Source organism: Helianthus annuus, chromosome 11, assembly GCF_002127325.2.
Source record: "Helianthus annuus cultivar XRQ/B chromosome 11, HanXRQr2.0-SUNRISE, whole genome shotgun sequence".
Taxonomy (NCBI): domain Eukaryota; kingdom Viridiplantae; phylum Streptophyta; class Magnoliopsida; order Asterales; family Asteraceae; genus Helianthus; species Helianthus annuus.
The window spans coordinates 185,274,858-185,297,721 of NC_035443.2; the positions used below are offsets into that span (position 1 = coordinate 185,274,858).

The window sequence follows — 22,864 nt, forward strand, 5'->3', positions numbered from 1 at the left end:
AAAAGCCCCTCCGCCCTTCTCTATGTCGCGTGACACGTATTGGGCCATGATGCATTCTCACCGTTCTCACACTTTTGAGCGTTTTCTCCTGATCTCGTTCCTATATATATATATATAGGCTAGGAGTTGGCTAGAAAGTCCAAATTTCCTAAAAAGTGTAGAAAGTCATAAAACACTTTAATTTCAGCCATAAAACAAACCTAAAACCCACAAATAACAAAATAAAGATTAATAAAACATCATATATGTGGGTTGTGTTTTGTGTTTTGGATGATAAGGCTCTGATTATCGAATAACAAATATTATTGTGTTTTATGTTGATTAGCATGTTGTGTTTTATATTCATAGTTCTACGATTGTGTGTTTTAAGTTTTTATGAACTATTATGGTTTGAATATGGTGTTTTAGTAATTTTCACTCTGTTATTTGTGGGTTTTAGGTGTGTTTTATGGCTGAAATTAGAGTTTTTATGACTTTTTACACTTTTTAGGAAATTTGGACTTTCTAGCCGAACCCCACCCTATATATATATATGGCTAGCAAGGAACTAGAAGAAAAACAAAAACAGAACAAAAAACAACAAGACAAAAAGGAAGAGACGAGACACCGGGGACTTATACCATGTCCGCTACATCAAAACTGACCCACTTCTCCCAGAGACCCGACATTTGCCCAATTACGAGCAATGGTTTAGTGGGGCTGATGTGGCCTAAAGATGGCTATGATGGTTCCTTCTATCCAAACAAGTAACACTCACCTACAAAGAAAATTAAAGAAAAAGACAATTTTCAACAGCTCTGGATTCATTATTCTTTTCGGACAGGTCCACCTTGTTTAAAATAAAATAGTAAAATATATAAAATTATTAAAAATAAATCCAACTTATAAAAAAAGGAAAACATAAAATTTAAAATCGATTAAAATTAAATCTAGAAAAAAAGGCAGGAAGTTACTCTACCCTTTCCCTGCAACACTCCTATACTATGCGTTCCAATTGTCCTACTTACCCTCATTTCCACTGCGATTCAATTGACCAACTTTGCCTTTTCTCTCCATCCCTTTCCCTCTAGTTTCCACTCCAACACTCTACGATCACTTTCAGCCACCGCCCGCTGCTTCTGTTCAGACCCGTCGTCGCAGCAGCTCCTTTTCATATCCATTTCTACTCATTGCCAGGTTTGAATCTTCAGCCCGTTTTAACTATAACCAGCCTGTCTGTTTGACATGACAAAATATGTTGTTGAGGTGGTTTTGGTAAATCAACCAGACGCGAACCTGGGATAACTAACCCGGTTAAAATACTTTTGAAATAAAAAGAAGAGGACATCATGTTTTATAGTGTTTGGGTCTACATATTCACACACCCAAGTGTCTATTTTCACACTTTCAAGACGCCTCGTCTAGACCTATACAGGGCGTCTAGGCACTGAAATCAAGGGGGCTCTGAGTGGGGTGTCGGGCACAAAATTTAAGGGGTCTAGACGTGACGCCCCGTATGTTTTTATTTTTTGTCTTTTTAATATCAATAACACTAATATTAATTATAAAAAACTCATATTAATATCAAATAATATGATTTGTACATAAAACAAAAAAATAAAAAAACCCGAGTATTAATTTCATTGACAGTGAAATGGAAGAATGATTTTTGTATAATTAATATGATTTTTTTGTATAATTATTATGATTTTTTTGTATAATTATTATGATTTTTACATAAAACAAATAGATAAAAAAAATTTATATAAATATACGACTCGTACAGGCCTAGATTGGTCGTCTATAGTTGTCCAAAAAACCATTTTACCCCTGAGTTGCCCCTAGTCTAGGCTTAATTCAGGGGTATAATTGTAATTTTGAAAGCCTAGACGGGTCATCTAGGTTTAGACGGGGCGTCTAGACCCCTTAATTACCATATTACCCCTGAATTAGGCTTAGACTAGGGGCAACTCATGGGTAAAATGGTAATTCACCATTTATTTTAAGCGGGTCGTCTAGGTCTATGCTAGGCGTCTTGACCCCTTAAATTACCATATTACCCTTGAATTAAGCCTAGACTGGGGGCAACTTAGGGGTAAAATGGTAATTGACCATTTATTTTAGATGGGTCGTCTAGGTCTAGACGGGGCGTCTAAACCCCTTAAATTTTGTGCCAGACATCTCACTTAGTTCCTCCTTGAATTCAGTGCCTAGACGCCCCCGTATAGGCCTAGATGAGGCGTCTCGGACACAAAAGGTGTCCAAATAGGCAATATGGGTGTGTGAATAGATTGAGCCTTTTTAAAAACAAATTGCTTCAAAATTAAGAGTAAATTACTTTTTAAGTACTTGTGTTTTAGTGGGTTTAACCAGTTGACTTCAAAATCAAAAAGTTTAACGCCGTCCTGAGTCCCGCTTATTTTATAACGTTTTGAGTCCATGTGTTTTAGTGTTTTTAACCACTTGAGTCCAAAATAAAAAGTGCACATGTTATAAATTGGACTCAAAACGTTATAAAATGAGTGGTTAGGGACTCACGGCAGCGTTAAACTTTTTGATTTTGAACTTAGGTAGTTAAAACCATTAAAATACAAGGAGTCAAAAAATAATTTACTCCAAAATTAACATATATTGTGTGGTTGCTCGTATGTATAAGTTACCTTCTCATTCGTTTGCAACCGGCCCATTGATTTGGCACTTAATATTTATTTGATAAACAGAAACATGACAACGACAATCGCCAAGTTTGCTCACTTACAAATTCCACTTGAAGACGTACTAAACGCCACCAATAACTTTCATGAGGATAACATCATTGGTCGTGGTGGATTTGGACCAGCATACAAAGGACAACTCCAGCGGTCCGGGAAGTTGATAAAGATTGCTGCAAGGAGGTTAGATCGTACGCATGGTGAAGGAGACGTTGAGTTCTGGACGGAAATTTCAGCGCTTTCAGATCTCAAGCATACAAATCTAATCTCTATCATTGGATTTTGCGATGAGAAAGATGAGAAGATCATCATAACCACGTATGAGGCCAACGGAAGTCTCCAAGAGCATCTAAACAGCCCAAATCTCACATGGACGCAAAGATTGAGGATAAGTGTTGGCGTGGCTCGTGCGTTGAGTTACCTCTATTATGATAAAGGGCGCAGTTATGGTGTTATACATCGTAACGTAAACTGCTCCACAATTTTATTAGATGAAAACTGGGAAGCCAAGTTATCTGGTTTTGAAATTTCCATCAAACAATCGCTTAACCGAATGGATCAGGTCGTCCTTTCTGAACCTATTGGCACAATAGAGTATTTGGACCCAGAAATTGGAAAGACTAAAGGTGTGACCTGCAAGTCAGATATCTACGCATTCGGTGTCGTTTTATTCGAAATATTGTGTGGGAGGAGAGCATACGTTAAAAACGAGGCTAATAGGTTTCTCAATCAATTGGTCAAATCTCACTATGAAAACGAAACATTACATGATATAATCCATCCTGCTTTGAGGAATCAAATGTCCAGGAATCAAATGTCTCTAATATCACTCAGAAAATACTCAAAAATGGCATATTCTTGCTTAAAGAAAGAGCGAGCACACCGCCCAGATATACTCATGATTGTTGATGAACTTGAGAAAGCATTAGAGAAAGCATTAAAGTTTCAACCGCGACCTGAAAATTTTGTAAGATCTTTTTTATTGTTTTTTTTTTTGTCTTTACCTCTTTAACTTTATTTCCTATCATTTAAATTTGTTTACTATAAATAATAGAACTTTGAGAAAAAAATTACCATATAATACTCGTTAATTATAACAAATATTGTTAATTATACCTTGTAGGGGGCATGGTAGATGATGGATTTCACGTAGGAAGTGTACGTGAAAATCCATCCTGACCTTAGATTCTTAAAGATAGGGCTACAATTTTATTAGTGATAATTTCGTAAATAAATGGATATTATAATTGAAAACAAATAAGAAAAGGATATTTCTATCATTCAACCAAATACCCCATTGATTTTCAAACGACTATAACTTTTTCACACGATAATAATTTTTTAAAAAAATTACACCGTATTAACGAGCAGTTCATTATCTTTTATTAAACATATTTGAATGATTTAATTTGTTTCTACTAGACACCGTAGATGCATATACTTTCACCTACAAATTATTTTGGAAACAACTATTTTTATTACCATACTTCATGGCTTCCGCGGCGAGGCCCTTTTGCTGGTATTTGGTTTAACTCACATCACTCACTTTTTTCTTCTAGTCGCAAAGCTTAGACCGGTGGCTGCATGTATGTTATTCCTACGACTGTGATCCGACATTAGTAGTCACTGGTGTATGTCATGACCTCTGTATCCTTGGTGAATCCAAACCAAAATTTCAGGGGTAATGTTAAAAAACATTTACCGTACTTTCATGCAATGTAAACAAAACAAAAATAAAAAGACAAAAATAAATAAAAGAGAAACGCATACCTAAGACTGGTGGCTGCATGTATGTTATTCCTACGAATGTGATCTGACATTAGTAGTCACCGGTGTACGTCAATGACCTCTGTAGCCATGGCGAATTCTAACCAAAATTTCAGGGGCAATGTTAAAAAACATTTACCATACTTTCATGCAATCTAAACAAAACAAAAATAAAAACACAAAAATAAATAAAAGATAAACACATACCTAACAAATTTTTGCTCTTCGAGAATTTTAAAAGCTTGAAATCGAGCTATTTGGTTGTCTTCTTTTACTTTATGAAAAGTTTCTTTTTCAACCGCACAAAATAGAGCATTGTTCAAATACTCCTCACTAAAAAGACACCCTTTTTATTCTTTAATAAATCATTCGCATCATAGGATCGCTTTTGGTTCAAGAGATTGTCACATTTTTGCGATGCCTTATTATGAAAACTGTGTTATGTAACCCAACATGATCTTTTAAGGAACCCTGTTTTGTCCAATTTCAAAAGCCTTCACTAGCAAAAATATCTCTTCCACCTTCATTACCAACACTTTCATTAAACAAGTAACTACATAAGCAATATGCTTTTTCTTGTTTAGTGCTATACTCTAACCAATCATATCTATCATACCATTTTACACTAAAACATCTACGAGCATTAGGATAGTTTATCCATTTAAATTGGCGACTTCATGGTTGATCAATCTTTTTAACAAGATATGCTCTTCTGTATGTCATCTACTTAACTAGGGTGATAACTAACAATGGGCGGGCTATGAGAGGGATTCGAGGAAGAGCATTCACATCGATTGTATTTCGTGTTGAAGAAATTGAATCTGAAGGAATATTTAGACCAACATCATCTTTCTCTTGCATATCATTAATAGCAATATTTGGACTTATTAATAGCAATATTTGGACTTGAAGTTCCTCCAATATCATCATTTTCTAGGGTTTTTCTTTTAAACAAATTACTAATCAGAGGTTGTTTATAATGTGGTTTTTCCGGTCAATTTCACATAAACCCTAAAATTACATGTGAACAATATGAAATTAGGAACAATTACAAGTGAACAAGACACAAATGCTTCCACATAATAGAAGAATTTGACATTAGTGAACAATTAAACATAAACTCTAAAACAATTTGACATAATCCCTATTCCCTAATATTAAGACTTAGGATTTAGAAGAATACCGGATAACCTTGGAAGTCGAATGGTCGATGTTGCTGACTCGCTGTGTTGTAGCCGCTGAGACGGAATGGTTGATGCTACTACTGGTCGCTTAGTCAGTTAGAGTTAGTCGCTGTTGTACGACTGTTAATGAAACAAAAGAAGGGAAGTGAAAGGAAAGAAAAAGTTGGTTGTGTTCTGTCACACCCTGATTTGCCGTGATGGTCCTTCCCGCGTGGGACCTTTTCCTATTCTTCTTTGTCTTGGCGACATAATTACCTGTTAAATATCAAAATCAATAATATAACTAAATAGATATGAGTGGCCTTAGATTAATGCCTAGACTCGGAGAATTCTAAGGAATATGCTAATGTGATATTTGAGCTTAGACACAAAAGGCTAGTGTGTAATTCGCTCAAATGTTGGCTCTGATACCAACCTGTCACACCCTGATTTATCGATGGGCCCGGACTTGGGGTTTATGCGTGCCGATTGATATAGATATTCACATTTAGCACAACGGAAGTCTTTGGATTATAAAATAATTATTACAAAGTACAAATGTCTGAAAGTTCAAAATAATATAAAGACCGAAAGTGTAATAAAAGATCCACATGCGGATCGAAATACAAAATGATTACATAAAGACTACTAGGCTTTTTGCTTGGAGTCGCAAATTCCAATATACAATTACCGAGCATCTCTAGCCTATTCCATACTTGCTAAACTGCGCTTAGTCTTTTGAAAATACATCAGTTTTCACTGGTAAACACAATTAACCGACACGTTTTGAAAATCTTTTCAAAACTATTTTTATACCATTTGGTACATCAATTTTCATAAATAACTTGGGATAAACTATATCTATTATTACTAGTATTACATGTTTGTCAATACACATGGGGCCCGGAACTAAACTCCGATACATGATTAACCAACACACCACTTTAATCCCCATATTGGGTAAGAAAAATATTTTGTCATAGCATTAGCGTCTGTCAGGTGTATGCCTACACCCCGCGCTTAAGTCGTGGCCACTTGCAATTAAGTGAGTCGTGGATATCTAGGACACGGTCGCATTAACCCCCAATGTTTAAGTTATCAAGCATTACATATTAAAACGAGTTATTTGGATTTTGGACACATTGGTCATTGATCCCATACCCGACCAAGCGGTAAAAATTTTTACCGTATCCCAAGCCCGTATAGGGAAAATAGATTAAGAGTATTTACCTGAGCTTTATCTATACAATCCAAAGATATATATATATATATATATATATATATATATATATATATATATATATATATATATATATATATATATATATTAAGCACAACCGTTTAACCAAAATGACTAACAAAAGTGCAATGTACTGGAGGCTCTTAGTCTGGAATGGATGGAACTATGATTCGTTAGAATGTTAACAGGTCTTGTTCAAGTCATATGACTTGGACTTGTTAACTTATAATAAAATCGGTACGGTTCGCTAGATTAAGCGGAGGCCGGATAGAATGTGGTTTGTACCCTCACGAGTACTATGACTCGTATAATACGGGTCAAACAATAATACATTCTGATTAGAACTGATTTGGAAAGGTTTTGACTCGATTCGGCTAACTTATATAAACTAGGCTATATAAGTCAACCGTACGCGCATAGGCGGCATCGGGTGATCGAATGGGTCTATATCAAGTCCAACATGCCAAGACATGTTTAATGTAGTAACATATCAGTTTCAAACTTAGTTCATATGTTTATTATGTTTCAAAATCATTCTATGCACAAAAAGGGCATTTTGGTCATTAATTAGGCATATTACATTGACTTGCATAAAAACCCGATAAATGATATGATCAAATAGTATAACCTCAGAGGGTTATTCCATACAGTAATATGATCATAATACAACTTCAAATCAATAGCTAACTTAGCTTAAACGAGTCAGAATCGAAAGTCAAAGCAGAATTCAAACTGTTTAGTAAAACTTTGACCCGTCACTTGACCAACTTAATGTGATCTCAGAAGGTTCCCTCATAGGGGATTAACACCTACATTATTACGATCACGTAGCCATATCCGATTCGAACATTGGCTTGGCCATTATGGTCATAACCGAAAGTCAAAGCAAAAGTCAATTTGCTTGACGTTCGACCATTATCTAGCCTGTAAATAAAATAAGACTAAGAGAGAACACTTACAAGTGTTCAAGGCAGAGATTAAACTCCAGAGAGGAGGCCTCTATAGATCAGAAGCATTCCAAGAAGATTAGAGAGAAAGAAATGTGAAAGTACAAGTTGAAAGGCTCATGGAGGCCTCTATTTATAATTGCACTAAGATCATGAGATGATGCCAAGTGTTCACAAGGATTCTCTAGTGTTGATTAGTGTCCACTAAGGTGGAAGAAGCAGGAAGAGAGTGCCAATTCGTGAGATATATGGCAAAGGCAGCAGGCTGCCATGCCAGTCTTCACATACTGCCAGCTGCACCCCTTACGGACCAAAAGGGGTGGTGGCTTACGGTCCGTAAGGACCTTCAGCGCCCACAGTTATTTCAAATTCCTTACTGTCCTTAAGACATAAGTCTTGCGGTCCGTAAGTGACTATCAGAAACTAAAATTATAACAAAACGTCTTGTGGTCCGTAAGGAACCTTCAGACGCCAAAATTTGGCATTTTGTCACAAATGACCCATCCACATCCAATCTTCCACAATTTTACATACATAGTCCCTCTCATCCAACTAACTTGGCATATTTGAGAGTTGATTGGACACGTGTTGCCATATTATTCGTTATAAATTTCGGAGGTGATACATGTTCTAGAGATTGATTCCCGAGAGCATTAGTTGGGCATTTTTTTTCCAAAATAACGTTTTAGGATAAAACATTAAAAAGTTAAACATATTAAAATTCAAAACCCTTTAATTTTGTTACAAAACATTGATCTAATCTCAGATTTTCAAGAAAACAAATAAACCCAAACCAAGATATTTATTCAACCCTTGAATGAACAATCTGAACAGATTACAATAAGAAACACTCTCAAACCAACTCTCAACTACTCCTAAAGATCATTAACACGATGATCTTCACATGATTACAAGATCTAAACACCAACTTCACTGATTCAAGATGAATCTGTGACTACAATATGCGTATCAAACCCTAATCGCCTAATTGGAAGAGAGAGAAAGTAAACTGAGTGAGAGAGAACAATAATGCAGTGAGGTATGTTTGGTGAGATATTTCTCTCAGTTATATAGCGTCTTCATATACCTAAGTATAATACTTTGTATTATACAACTGGACCAATGTAGATCAGTAACAACAAGCCCACTCCAATCTTTATCAGCAATAGCAAGCCCAAGCCCACTTATCAGCACATATCAGATCTTAGACCATGTACATACATCATAAAAAACATGTATTGAATACAACAACAAGAAGACAATCAATAATCAAATAAACACAGACTCATAGAGTGAACACTCTCTGTATCCCCCACTACCCCGGAATCAACAACTACACAAATAACGATACAAAAATATAAAAGGTTATTGGATTTTAATAATCCTAAGTTTCACCAGTTGGCCGATAATAATCTCAACTTTAAAAATTCCCTCCAATAATCCCAACTTGTAAAATTTTGGCCGCCATTGATCCTTTTCAAACATATAAGAATTTGGTATCCTCAATAGATTCAATTACACCTAGAGACTCCTTAATTGATTTAAGTGCACCTATGTTAGAAAAGGATTAATGGCGGCCAAACTTTTACAAGTTGGGATTATTGGAGGGAATTTTTAAAGTTGGGATTAGTATCGGCCAACCGATGAAACTTAGGATTATTAAAATCCAATAACCCAAAATAAAAAGAGAAAACAGATCGGAATAGACTCATAGAGTAGCGCTCCAAGCAAGATCAATCATGTAACCTTCTAGGGTTACAAAGATCTGATAAGAAAACTAGCGAATAACAATAATATGTTGGTTTGCCTCACAACCTTATAGGGTTGTAAAGACCAACAAGATTCTTCACCTCGATACGTCACCAAGAACACCGGAAAGGGATCAACAGACGAATCGCCTTTAAGAAAGAACCAAACTCCTAGATTCTGAGCCAGCAGATGCTAGTACTACCAAGGTTCCGAGTAGTCATTGGTTCTCAACCGAGTAGATCTGAACCAGATCTAACCACAAGCAAAACGAAAAAAAAGATGAGAAACCCTAGATCTTCAAAAATACCCCAAGAGCCTCCATATCTCTATTTCTGATACCATGTTACAAAACATGAATCTCAGATCTTCAAGAAAACAAATAAACCCAAACCAAGATATTTATTCAACCCTTGAATGAACGATCTGAACAGATTACAATAAGAAACACTCTCAAAACAACTCCCAACTACTCCTAAGGATCATCAAGACGATGATCTTCACATGATTACAAGATCTAAACACCAACTTCACATATTCAAGATGAACCAGTGACTACAATATGCGTATCAAGCCCTAATCACCTAATTGGAAGAGAGAGAGAGAGAGAGAGAGAGAGAGAGAGAGAGAGAGAGAGAGAGAGAGAAAGTAAACTGAGTGAGAGAGAACAATAATGCAGTGAAGTATGTTTGGTGAGATATTTCTCTTAGTTATACAACGTCCTCATATACGTAAGTATAATACTCTGTATTATACAACTTGACCAATGCAGATCAGCAACAAGCCCACTCCAATCTTTATCAGCAATAGCAAGCCCAAGCCCACTTATCAGCACATAACAGATCTAAGCCTATGTACATACATCATAACAAACATATTAAAACTAATACAAAACAAAAAAAAAATGCATAATTATCTATAACTTAAAAACAAAGGTCGGTGGGGTTTCCCCACCAACAAACTAACACCCTCAAATTTGGAACTTTACATAAGAAGTCCCTTTCAAAAAGACAAAACAACGAATAAACTTTAGAACTTAACAAAACAACCCTTAAACTTTTAAAATTGACATTTTTACCCTTTGAGTTCTAACCTTTTAAATTTACCCACGTATTTTAATTATTCAGCTTAAAACAAAAAAAAAAAACTATTTTCGCACGTAATTATTTGTAGAGTTAATTACTGTTTTCGTCCCTGAGGTTTGTCAAAAATAACGGTTTCAGTCCATTAGTTTAAAAATTGCGATTTCAGTCCATTAGTTTCATTTTCGTAACCATTTCAGTCCACTAACTTAACTCCATCCATTTATTTTGTTAACTTTGAGTTAATTAACTAATTCAGGGACGGTTTGCGTCAGTTTTAGAAACACAGTACTTAAGTGTAAACTCTAAAACATTAAAACATAAAAAACAGTAAATTTTAAAAAGTCAAAAAAATTCCAAAAAATCAAACAAATTCCAAAAAATTCTAAAAAATAATAAAAATTCTAAAAAATCATAAAAATTCTAAAAAATCCAAAAAATCCGTTTCGGCGTGAACTGTTCCGACCCGAACCGTTTCGAGCTGAACCGTCCGTACCGTTTCGACCCGAACCGTTTCGACTCGAACCGTTTCGAGCTGAACCGTTTCGACGCGAACCGTTTCCACCCGTACCTTTTCGATCCGAACCTTTTCAACCCGTACTGTTTCGAAGCCGAACCATTTCGAGCTGAACCGTTTCGAACCGAACCGTTTCGATCCGTACCGTTTCGAAGCCGTACCGTTTCGAACCGAACTGTGCCGTTTCGAACCGAACCCTTTCGAGCTGAACCGGTTCGAACCGAACCGTGCCGTATCGAACCGAACCGTTTCGAGCTGAACCGTTTCGAACCGAACCGTTTCGAGCTGTACCGTTTTGACGCGAACCGTGCCGTATCGAACCGTGCTGTATCAAACCGTACCGGTTCGGCTTCGAAAAGGTTCGTGTCCAAAGGGTTCGGTTCAAAACGGTTCGCATCGAAACGGTACGGTTCGAAACGGTACAGCTCGAAACGTTTCAGTTCGAAACGGTTTAGCTCGAAACGGTTCGGTTCGATACGGCACGGTTCGGTTCGAAATGGTTCAGCTCGAAAGGGTTCGGTTCGAAACGGCACAGTTCGGTTCGAAACGGTACGGCTTGAAACGGTTCGGCTTCGAAACGGTACGGGTCGAAACAGTTCGGTTCGAAACGGTTCAGCTCGAAACGGTTCGGCTTCGAAACGGTACGGGTCGAAACGGTTCGGCTCGAAACGGTACGGGTCGAAACGGTTCGCGTCGAAACGGTTCGGACGGTTCAGCTCGAAACGGTTCGGGTTGAAACGGTACGGGTCGAAACGGTTCGTGTCGAAACGGTTCAGCTCGAAACGGTTCGAGTCGAAACGGTTCGGGTCGAAACGGTACGGACGGTTCAGCTCGAAACGGTTCGGGTCGAAACAGTTCGCGCCGAAACGGATTTTTTGGATTTTTTAGAATTTTTATGATTTTTTAGAATTTTTATTATTTTTTAGAATTTTTTGGAATTTGTTTGATTTTTTGGATTTTTTTTGATTTTTTGAAATTTACTATTTTTTATGTTTTAATGTTTTAGAGTTTACACTTAAGTCCCTGTGTTTTTAAAACTGACGCAAACCGTCCCTGAATTAGTTAATTAACTCAAGGTTAACAAAATAAATGGATGGAGTTAAGTTAGTGGACTGAAATGGTTACGAAAATGAAACTAATGGACTGAAATCGCAATTTTTAAACTAATGGACTGAAACCGTTATTTTTGACAAACCTCAGGGACGAAAACAGTAATTAACTCTTATTTGTATGTACGTGTCGGTGTAAATTCACATTTCATGCTTATTTTTATGTACATTTTCAGTTGGTCTGTATCTTCAAGTTTAAATGTACGTGTCGGTATATATTCATGTTTCAACATAATCGATATAAATTCACGTTTCATAGCTTTTTTTCTAAAAGAGTCAGGTCAAATATAATATGTTTTCATACTTATTTTTGCATACGTTTTCGGGTAGTCTATGTTTTGACGTAAACAATGTTCTGAAACGAGTCGGGTCAAATATAATACGTTTTCCTTCAACGATATAAATTCGAGTTGTATGTTTTGACGTCGCTAAGTCTTGATGCAAAGATAAGGGTGTTGTAGTAGTTAGGTGAAACACTCACTAAACAAACCAAATAGGGTTCGATTCTGTTTCTTTTGTAACAACAATGCTTTAGATCGAATAGACTGAAACACACGTTTCCATATGGTTAACGCTTCATATTATGTGCCTCTAAGACGCCAACTTTAAACAATTAAGGCGTCGCCGCCACAACACGCGGTCCATGACAATAATCTAGTACTATCTTATCATGTAACACAAATATTACACATTAATTATTATAAGCCATCGATATGAATTAGAAATGGATAATTTTAACAAAGTTTACGTGAGTTTTAATTGATCCAACCTACTATGATTAAAACCTACGTACCACATTACTAGCATAGTACTTTAGCGCATCACCTTCCATAGTGGAGGTCATGCGTTCCGGTCTTGCCTTGCTTTGGGTTGAGCCAGAGTTTTATCACATTGAACCTACAGGTGGTGGGTTTCCTCTAAAAAGGTGACGGGCCGGGTCACCAACGTCGTCTTTATTTGTGGGCGTGATGAGCATTTGCCATTAGGTTTACCTGGGTGATCGGGCTTTTGTTGATCGTTAAAAAAATTACAGTATTAGTACACTTTTGTCCATTTTAGTCTTCACTTTTTCATTGTTTTTCCTTTTCTTTAACATATCTGACTGTAATTCTAATTGTTGCCATTGCTTCAAAGCTTTTCAATTTCTTACTGTTCACTTTTTAGTCATTTTTTTTCTTTTCTGATGAGAGCTTTGCTTTTTTTAATGGACTCACCGTCAGGGGCGTAGGTTGGTAGGTGCTCGGGGGTGCACCCGTCTCTTTTAATGTTTTGGTTAAAAGTGTATAATTTCTGATTTTTCATCTGAAAGTTTTAAAATTATATAGGATTGCCCCTCCAATTATTTTGCCTAAATATTTATACAATATATAAATCAAAGAAAAGTTTGTTACGTCTAGGTTTCATTTATCTCGTACCATTATATATATATACATGTATATATACATGTATATATATATATATATAGAGAATTGCGCTAAAATAAAAACCACCTCGAGTTGTAAGAACCGTGAGAACTTTTTGATCCGGGGCGAGGTGGACCAAATTTTTTTTCATAAACGTAGATGCGTGTATTATAAACACATTTGTAAAAAAAATAAAAAAAAAATGTCGCGTGTGTAGTTTAGAGCACCACAAGTTTGTGTTTACGGGTACCGTAAATTTTTCGGTAAGATTTACGGTACCCGTAAACACAAACTTGTGGTGCTCAAAACTACACACACGATATTTTTTTTTGAATTTTTTTTTACAAATGTGTTTATAATACACGCATCTACGTTTATGAAAAAAAATTTTGGTTCACCTCGCCCCGTACGGTGTAGTTCTCACGGTTCTTACAACTCGAGGTGGTTCTCATTTTAGCGGTGTCACACCCCAACCGATGGTGGAATCATCGGGGCATGGCACTAAGCGAAACAGATTGTGTAGAAGTTTCCATAACAACTATCATTACTATTCAATTTATATAATACGTCACATACCGTACCTTAAATAGTAAACAAATTATTACAGATAACATCAAGTCAAATATTCTGTTCCGACAACTCAGATTTCAATTATAAATATTGTTCAAATGCTTCTAGAGACTCGATCTGCAAGATCTACAGACAACTATGCTCTAGACGCTTATTCTAAGCTCGCCTTCCTAGCAGATAAGCATCCTAATTGCCTGTCACATACGTTAAAATAAAGTCAATACGTAAAATGTAAAGGTGAGCATACAAGTTTGATAATAGCATATATAGTTCGAAATAGTTTACGCATAACCAGCACGTACACAGAGGAAAATGAAGCATGTTAATTATCGACATGGATCTATCGATACCAATGACTGTGGGTTGACTGCCCGAGGCAGTTCGCAATACATGATTACCACCGTAATCCATGCAAGTAATTGTCCTTAACAACCCCCGTGTGAACGGGTGCTGAGTCCAAACTATAGTACTATCGTCGTTAAGGCAGGTAGACAACATTCCACGTGTAAACATAACAACAAGCATTCATTTAGTCACGTAATACTTGCGTTAATGGTTAGCGTTTAAAGTAATTGAGTAGTGTGTTCGATGTGTTTTCGTATAAGCAACGTATGTAACACCCAAAAGTGCTAAAGCAAAAAGGGTTTGAGTATACTCACAGTGATTGATGGATTGAAGGGAGCACTTGAGAGTAGGGTTAGCCTGAATAGTTCGATAACATAACGATAAGCAATGTGCAAAACGGAAACAAGTGTTGGAGGGTCGGATGGCTTGGTCGATCGGACGGTAGGTCCGATCGGACGGCTCGACCGTTCGGTTAACAGTCCGTTCGGACAGCTGTCCGGTCGGTTGGTTAGGCCGATCGGATGGGTTGTTCGAGTGGATTGTTTCTTCCGTTAGGTAAGATGTGTTTGTGTATGATGGCTTGACTTTCGAAGTTTTCGTTGTAGCATTTGAAAACATTGAAGTATCTTTACTTTTCAGGTCGATCGATCGAACGGGTTGTCCGTTCGGCCGGCTGCCCGATCGGTTAGGTACTTTAGCTAACAAGTTCTCAGTAGGGTGTCACCTGATCGGACGGTTGTTCGATCGGGTGGCACTCCAACGCGTTGAACATGTTTGAAAATCGACTAAGTGTTGAAGCATAGTATCTCATGATCCGAAGAGTAATTCAAATCGGACGGCTTGACCGATCGAACGGCAGTTCGTTCAATACTAGGCTTCATGAAATTGCTTAAGTGTGGGGCCATATGCTAGCCGATCGGTTGGCCTGGTCGTTTGGCTGCTTGTCCGATCGGCTGGGCTGTCCGTTCGGACAGTCAGTCCGATCGGTCAGCATTCTGACCTGATCAACCTGTTCGTCTAACACTTGGCTGTTTTGATCGTTTGACGTTATATCGAGGTGTTTTGACAACAAGTTAAACCATAAAACCCTCGTTCTTATTGGTTTCTCCTGCTCGGACAGGAATCACCCAAATCCGGCCGGTGAACTGTTCGGAACGGAGTTTAACGTTTAACCCGAAATCGATGAACCTCGTGGATAGAACCCGGATCTTGAGCCATGTAACCACTGGAATGATTAGCAAGTCGGTACAAGTTCCGTTTCTATTAGTTTTGAAGGCATTGAGTGTAAAAGAGTTGAAAGAAAATTGGAAAACCATTTTTCAATCCTTTTCACCGTGTAGATGTTTAGATCTATGAAAGATCCTTGCTTGTTTATGTGGAAATCGGCTAGATCCAAGTGATTCTTGGTGAATTGAAGCCAAAACATGAAGTTCTTCAAGAACACCATGATGATATCATCCTAGAACACTTGAATCTTGATGATTTCACGGTTAGAAATAAAGATTCGAAAGATAGAAAGGTGTAGGAGTGTGCATAGATCAAGAAAGTACAAGATTTAGGAAGAAATCTTACCGGAATCTAGAGAAATCTGAGAAAAAGGATGAGAGCACGAGCTGGTCGGTCAGAGCTTTCCAAAAGTGGTAAAGATGACAATGACAGGGGTATTTATAGGCTTCCTAAAGAGGAAAGGACTGGCCGATCGGCCAGGCATCCCGATCGGACAGCATGTCTGATCAGACAGCGGTCCGATCGGCTGGGTTGTTCGATCGGCTGAGAGCCTGATCGTTCAGCTGCCTGTTTTCGAGTGTTCGGTGTGACGATTTTTGATATTCGATTTCGATTGAAGACGATGCGGGTACGATAGAGTTTCCTATTCAAATTACTTTTAATCCCAACCACTATATCTAACATACAATCATCTATATCTCGCGCTGTCTCTTCCCCACCAATTATCATGATTTGGTTTCGATTGAGTTCGATTGGGTTTCGATTTCGATTCGAGTTTCGATTGATTACCACACATAACATAAAGTAAACACGCACAAGTAACACATAAGGCACACACACACGTATAATAACAACCAAAGTTGGCGTAATTCGAGTTTCGAGTTCGATGATGATTAGATTAATTCGATTACTGATTAGCTAGCTTTATCGCATTGTTACTTCCTATTATTCGCAGTCGAAAAGCGGTTCGCGTCGATAAATAGACTTCGATTAATTCGATCTTAGCATATACTCCACATAATACAACTAACGTAACATAAACATAAACATAAAATAGACATCAAAATACCGTAGTTAGTCTATTTACAGTCAAAGAAGTCAATCTTTGACTTTGACTTTGACTTCGACATTCGGAAACACGGGGTGTTACAAGCGGTCCCCTATATATATATATATATATATATATATATATATATTGGTCATTTGTTTGTTAAACAATATTTAGTTTTTTTATATGTAAGAACAGGTCGTTTGAGGTCGTTTGAATGAATCAAATTTTTTTAGTTTTATTTGGAACTATTATTATTTGATCCTACCCGAATCGAATAGCCGGCCCGACCCGAAACATAACGATAGGAAAAAGAATTTGTGTGCCATGACTTTAGGCCCCCTCGAAACTTTTGGTCAAGCTCTGCCACTGCCACTGCTCGCCGTCCTAAATAATAATAATAAATAAATAAATCCATTAGTATCACTCAAGAAACTTGTGCATGCATCTCTATATATGATGTAAATTGTTGGCCTCAATAGATCTTTGATCTCTAGAACATGAGTCGAACTTGAATATAAAATGAATGTTTTGTACATGTGATTCTGAACACAATTGAAAAATCTAAACCCTATTTATAAGTAATGAAGAAGTGCGACGGAACAGACATGTCTCTTCGTGAAACATCGCGTTTTCTTGTCTCTGTCTTGTTGGCGCCGTTTGGGAGAGATGTGTCTCTGGGAGATGTGTCGCTCCATCTAAAGTTGTAGGTTATAATCTTTCAACTTGACACTTTCGGTCCTTGTACTTTATAACTAAATTAATTGCAACTTAAACTATCTATTAACTATAAACTATCTATTAACTAATTACATAATAAACCCTTGTACTTTAGGATGTGTAGGGATTAGTAACTTCATTCACCCCCTAATCACGAACATCCTTAAGTTGTTGTAAGTCTTGAACTCCAAGCAGTTTTATCTTCTCGAATCTCCGCGGTATTCAACACTTCACATGAATCCTTTTATTCACGAACCTTACTCCTTACGAACTTGCTTCACGCGAACACTTTGCTTCACGCTTGTCTTGACCGTACTTGATTTGTATGACACGAACCTTTTCTTGTGTAGTTGTCTCAACACGAACTCCACCCGGTCTTCATTAACTTACCCACCATCATATCACATGATTAAATCCATCTCGCACAGATTCTTAGATAATCTGATTCACTCAGATTTCTCTTATGATTGTATCACACAACAATTTTTTTCTGACGCCGTCACATGTTGATCTGTCACAGATTTAATATTTTTTATCACGGTTGTCTCTCACAACGGCTTCTTCATACTGATTGCTTCTTTCATGGATTCTTCACTTTTACTTGATCCACTCACCGGATTATTTACTGCTCCTTTCACAGGTTATCTTCGCATCACACGGTTCTTCGTTCCTTTGACTCGTCACAAAATCGACTACCTTATTTTTTCTCACGGGCGCATAATTTTCCCTGCACCCACTACATTAATTTCCTGATTTCACAACACTTTTTTTGCACTCACTACATCAAATTTTGCATTCATTACATGTATTTCCCAACATTCACTGCTTCATTTTTTCTCTGAATTCACTGCACTTTTTTTTCTTTGTACTCACTACAACAATTTATCTTCTTGTTTCCTGCATTCACTGCATCACTTTCTTTCCAGCATCTTCTTCTTCTATTTCTTATAACACTTTGTTTCTGATTGAAAAAACCTCCGTAACAGCCTTCACTTGGTAACTGGACTCTACGTAAAATTATTTAGCCTATCGCCTTTGATTCCTATTGCTTTCGAATGGAAAAGTAACCAAAACAACGATTCTAGATTCTTTGAATCACTCAATCTCAATAATATACTTCGAATAACTCGAACGATTCCTTCTTCACGGGCTTCTTCTTCCAGATCGACTCGCTTGATTTTTCTTTCTCTAAACAGGGACTATCGATACGAATACAAAATTCAGATTGAGACAGATAAACCTGAATTTTCTGTTTCTTGATTCTTGAATTGATAAAATCTTGGTTCTTCGTATTCGGTAACACCTTTTGGCCCTCAAACCTTCACCATCGAATACAACTGATCACATACAACCAACGAATTAAATTTTGATTCTTCTTGGCACTCCAAACGAAACAAAACAAACATGTTTTGCGCTTATGTACTCGGTTCAATACACTCACGAACCCTAATCTGATTGCTAACTTCGAATTCTCACAACTCTTACTTTCTTGTTTCTAAAATTTCCTGACCACCAATACGAACCACTGTACCGGTAAAATTCAATTCTCTTGAATTCAATAAACTTTCAATTTTTAACCCGCGTATAATTACAAGGCGTAATAATTCATGACTATCTAATTCACACTGTAACCCCGAAATCAAAACCCTAGATTTCGAACAGAACCTGGTTCGACTCCTGAACCGAAAAATTGAAAACTTGTGAATTGAAAATTAGAGATAAAACCTGATCGCGAATCACCCAACGATTCGATGTCTTGCGATTCTCGTGCCTAGAGCCTGGTGCTTTGATACTAATTATTGGCCCCAATAGATCTTTGATCTCTAGAACATAATCAAACTTGAATATAAACTGAATGTTTGTACATGTGATTCTAAATACAATTGAAAAATCTAAACCCTATTTATAAGTAACGAAGAAGTGTGACGGAACAGACACGTCTCTTCGTGAAACATCGCGTCTTCTTGTCTATGTGTTGTTGGCGCCGTTTGGGAGAGATGTGTCTCCGAGAGATGTGTCGCTCCATCTAAAGTTGTAGGTTATAATCTTTCAACTTGACACCTTCGGTCCTTGTACTTCATAACTAAATTAATTGCAACTTAAACTATCTATTAACTAATTACATAATAAACCCTTGTACTTTAGGATGTGTAGGGATTAGTAACTTCAGAAATTTACTGCCGTGATTCTGTAACAAACTAAGTAGGTCCGCCCCTCAACCCACTTGCAACAACTCTTTATGTTTGACAAAAAAATGTTGTTAAAATTTGTTATTTACGTTTATTTTGTTATTTTCTTTATAGTTTATTAATTAAAGTAACTTGATAAGTTCTTTTTAATTCATAAAATATACATATTAAACATGAACTTCGGAAAGTGTGGCTGAAAATAAAACACTTATCAGACAGAAAACTAACAGAACACAAAAACAATATATATTTATGGAGAAAAGAAGACTGATTGGGCGACAGTTTACGTCTTTATTTTTTACGATGTACTCATAATTTTATAATTCGTAATTCTCGTTTACTCTTGTCACATGTTTACAGGGAAAGAACTTGGAACACATGAAGATCCGGCTTGATGATATAAAGTTAGCTACCCATGGTTTTTCGGACACATACAAAACTGCAATTGGTGATTACTATACTTGGTACAGAACAGAGCTCAACCATTTTAAAAAGGAAAAACCTTCCTTTATAGAAGGGAAGAGTAAAAGTGAACTGCCCAAAAGAGACAACGCTGTAGTTATAAAACGCTTCCTTCCAACAAATGACGAGCATGAAGAAGAATTATTTTTTACAGAACTTGAAGTGCTTACTAGTGTTAAACATCACAACATAGTCACTCTATTAGGATTTTGTGTTGAAGGTTTTGAGATGATACTTGTCACAGAGGATTTTTCTAATGGATTCCTTGATGACTATTTGGGTAACGTCAAAAACATGCTTACTTTGACTTGGGAAAAACGATTGAAAATATGCATTGATCTTGCACACGCATTATATTACCTTCATTCTATGGCGGAAGACAAAAAAATGATAATACACAGTAATATAAATAGCAATAGATTTGGGTTGGATGAGAATTGGGTGGCAAAGATTGAAGACTTTCAGTTGGCGGTATTCCTGCCTCATAATCAAAAGGACGAAGTTCTATGCAAAAGAACACATTTTGAGTCAAAGTACCATGTGGACCCAGAATATGCAAAGACCGGTAAGCCAAAAAGAGAGTCAGATGTGTATAGCTTTGGAGTAGTTTTGTTTGAGATTCTATGTGGAAGGCATGCACACGACCAAAATTACCTCAAGGAAAGTGAGAAAGGCCTCGTTCATGTGGCAAGACAAAACTTTTGCAATGGAACAATAGAAGACATGATAGATCCTACATTAAGAGAAGAAACAAGTACAAAGAGTTATATTCTAGACAGAGGAGCCAACAAAGATTCTTTGCACACATTTTTAAAAGTTGCGAACCAGTGTGTGACAGAGACTCAAGACCAACGTCCAACAATGAAAGTGGTTCTCGACGAACTTGAGAAAGCATTGATCCTTCAAGTAAATCAGGTGTGTTTGTGTTTGTGTAGTCTTATTATAGGATGCACATTGTATTCATAAGGAATACGCGTTACGCATTTAGAATGCTACACTTTTTTTGGCTAAATTATTACGAGTCTCCACCATTTTCACTAAAATAATTGCTGGGCCTTTGGCTGAAGGTTGTGGGATTCGGATTGGGGCCATCTTTTGATGAATGCCAGGTCCTTGCGATTGCCGTTCCCTAAGGGTTAAAAATAGTGCGATTTTGTTACATGCTCGTCTTTCCATTTCGATTCAATATGTGCACACATTCCATAACATTATATGCATTATTCTGTAGAGAAAACTAATCTTCATTTTCCACCCATATTCCTCTTCATCAATTGTTTTTGTCTATATAGAAGTTATAATGGAACATCCAATTTCTTTGATAGAATGTATATATGCATATTTCATTTTAATCAGGTAAGGCATATGATTGATATTGTTTCTATCATCTGTTAATTTTCTTCTTTCTTTTTCATTACTTCAGTACCAAATTCGACCTGTAATTTATTGTTCAATATATTTTATTGTTTTAAGTGATTATCTTTGACCACCAATTCCGTCAGCATCGTATCATCTATCATATCATCAATTTCTTCAATGTTTTATAATAGTTTTTCATCACCAATTTGTAGATTTCAGGACACAAATTTATAGTTTTGAGTAACCTTTTTTCTATTATATTATGACTTGAAGGAGGAGCGAGTACAACAATTGGGTAACGACCAAGTACTCAACGAACTTGAGACAGCAACACATGAAAATCCTGTAAGACCTTACTTTTTTTTTCACCTCATCTCTTTTGGTAGAATAATGTTTATACATGAAATAAAATCTATAAGTTTGATTATGATGGATTTGTATATAGTTACATTTATTTTTTACCATATACAGGACAATATATAGAGATAATGTGTTATTGTAAATATAGTTTTTTAATAGAAACAATTATATAAACCAATAGTAATAGATGGCTTATTATTTTCACAATAAAAAGAACAACAAATTATAACTATGATAAATTAACATATAAATAATCATCTATAATAATAGTATAAGGATATAAATTAGGCTATTCATGACCTTTTGTTTGCATTATTGATAGATACCTCAAAATAATGAAACAGTTGCAATAAAATTATGTGAATTCTATTCATGACGATTATATTACATAATAGACAGAGCCGTCCCTGAAAACTCTTCAAAAAATTTAGGCCTCGGGTGACGAAAAGAATTGGGCCCAAAATTATGATTAAGGGTAAATGAATTACAAAAATAAAAACTTAGTGACGAAACAAAGCCTCAAACTTGAGACCTTACATTATTTTGAGATGGTTTTTGCCACTATACCACCAAGACTTTTTTGCATAATAAACGGATAAATATACTAAATATATAATTTAATAAATATATACAAAGTTATAAAGACTTTTCGGGCCTTTCAAATTTTGGGCCTCGGGTGTCGGCACGGGTTTGCCGGGCCCAGAGCCGGCCCTGATAATAGATATAAATTGTTATTATGGGTTTATTTAATCAAATGATGTAATTTAATTTAAATTGTAAAATAATCTCTTTTGTTAAACCCTTCCCCTAATCGTACATTAACTAGACACTGTTTACCAAGACTAGTCAAAGACTTCAGTGTCTATTGTTGTATATTTAAGGGGAAACATTATTCGTTCAAAAAAAAAAAAAAGAACAACATA

At 36.4% G+C, this 22,864-nt stretch overlaps 1 protein-coding gene across 1 annotated transcript in view; it reads left to right on the forward strand.

Annotated features, from left to right (window-relative positions):
* The first annotated feature begins 928 nt into the window (after positions 1–928).
* The window catches only part of LOC110891423, a 38,466-nt gene continuing 16,530 nt past the window's right edge, over positions 929–22,864 (forward strand). Inside the window, exons 1-4 of the mRNA XM_022139115.2 lie at positions 929–1,176; positions 2,700–3,657; positions 20,124–21,140; positions 21,855–21,926. Coding sequence (XP_021994807.1) covers positions 2,704–3,657; positions 20,124–21,140; positions 21,855–21,926 — 2,043 coding nt within the window. The 5' untranslated portion in view covers positions 929–1,176; positions 2,700–2,703. The remainder of the gene's footprint in view (positions 1,177–2,699; positions 3,658–20,123; positions 21,141–21,854; positions 21,927–22,864) is intronic.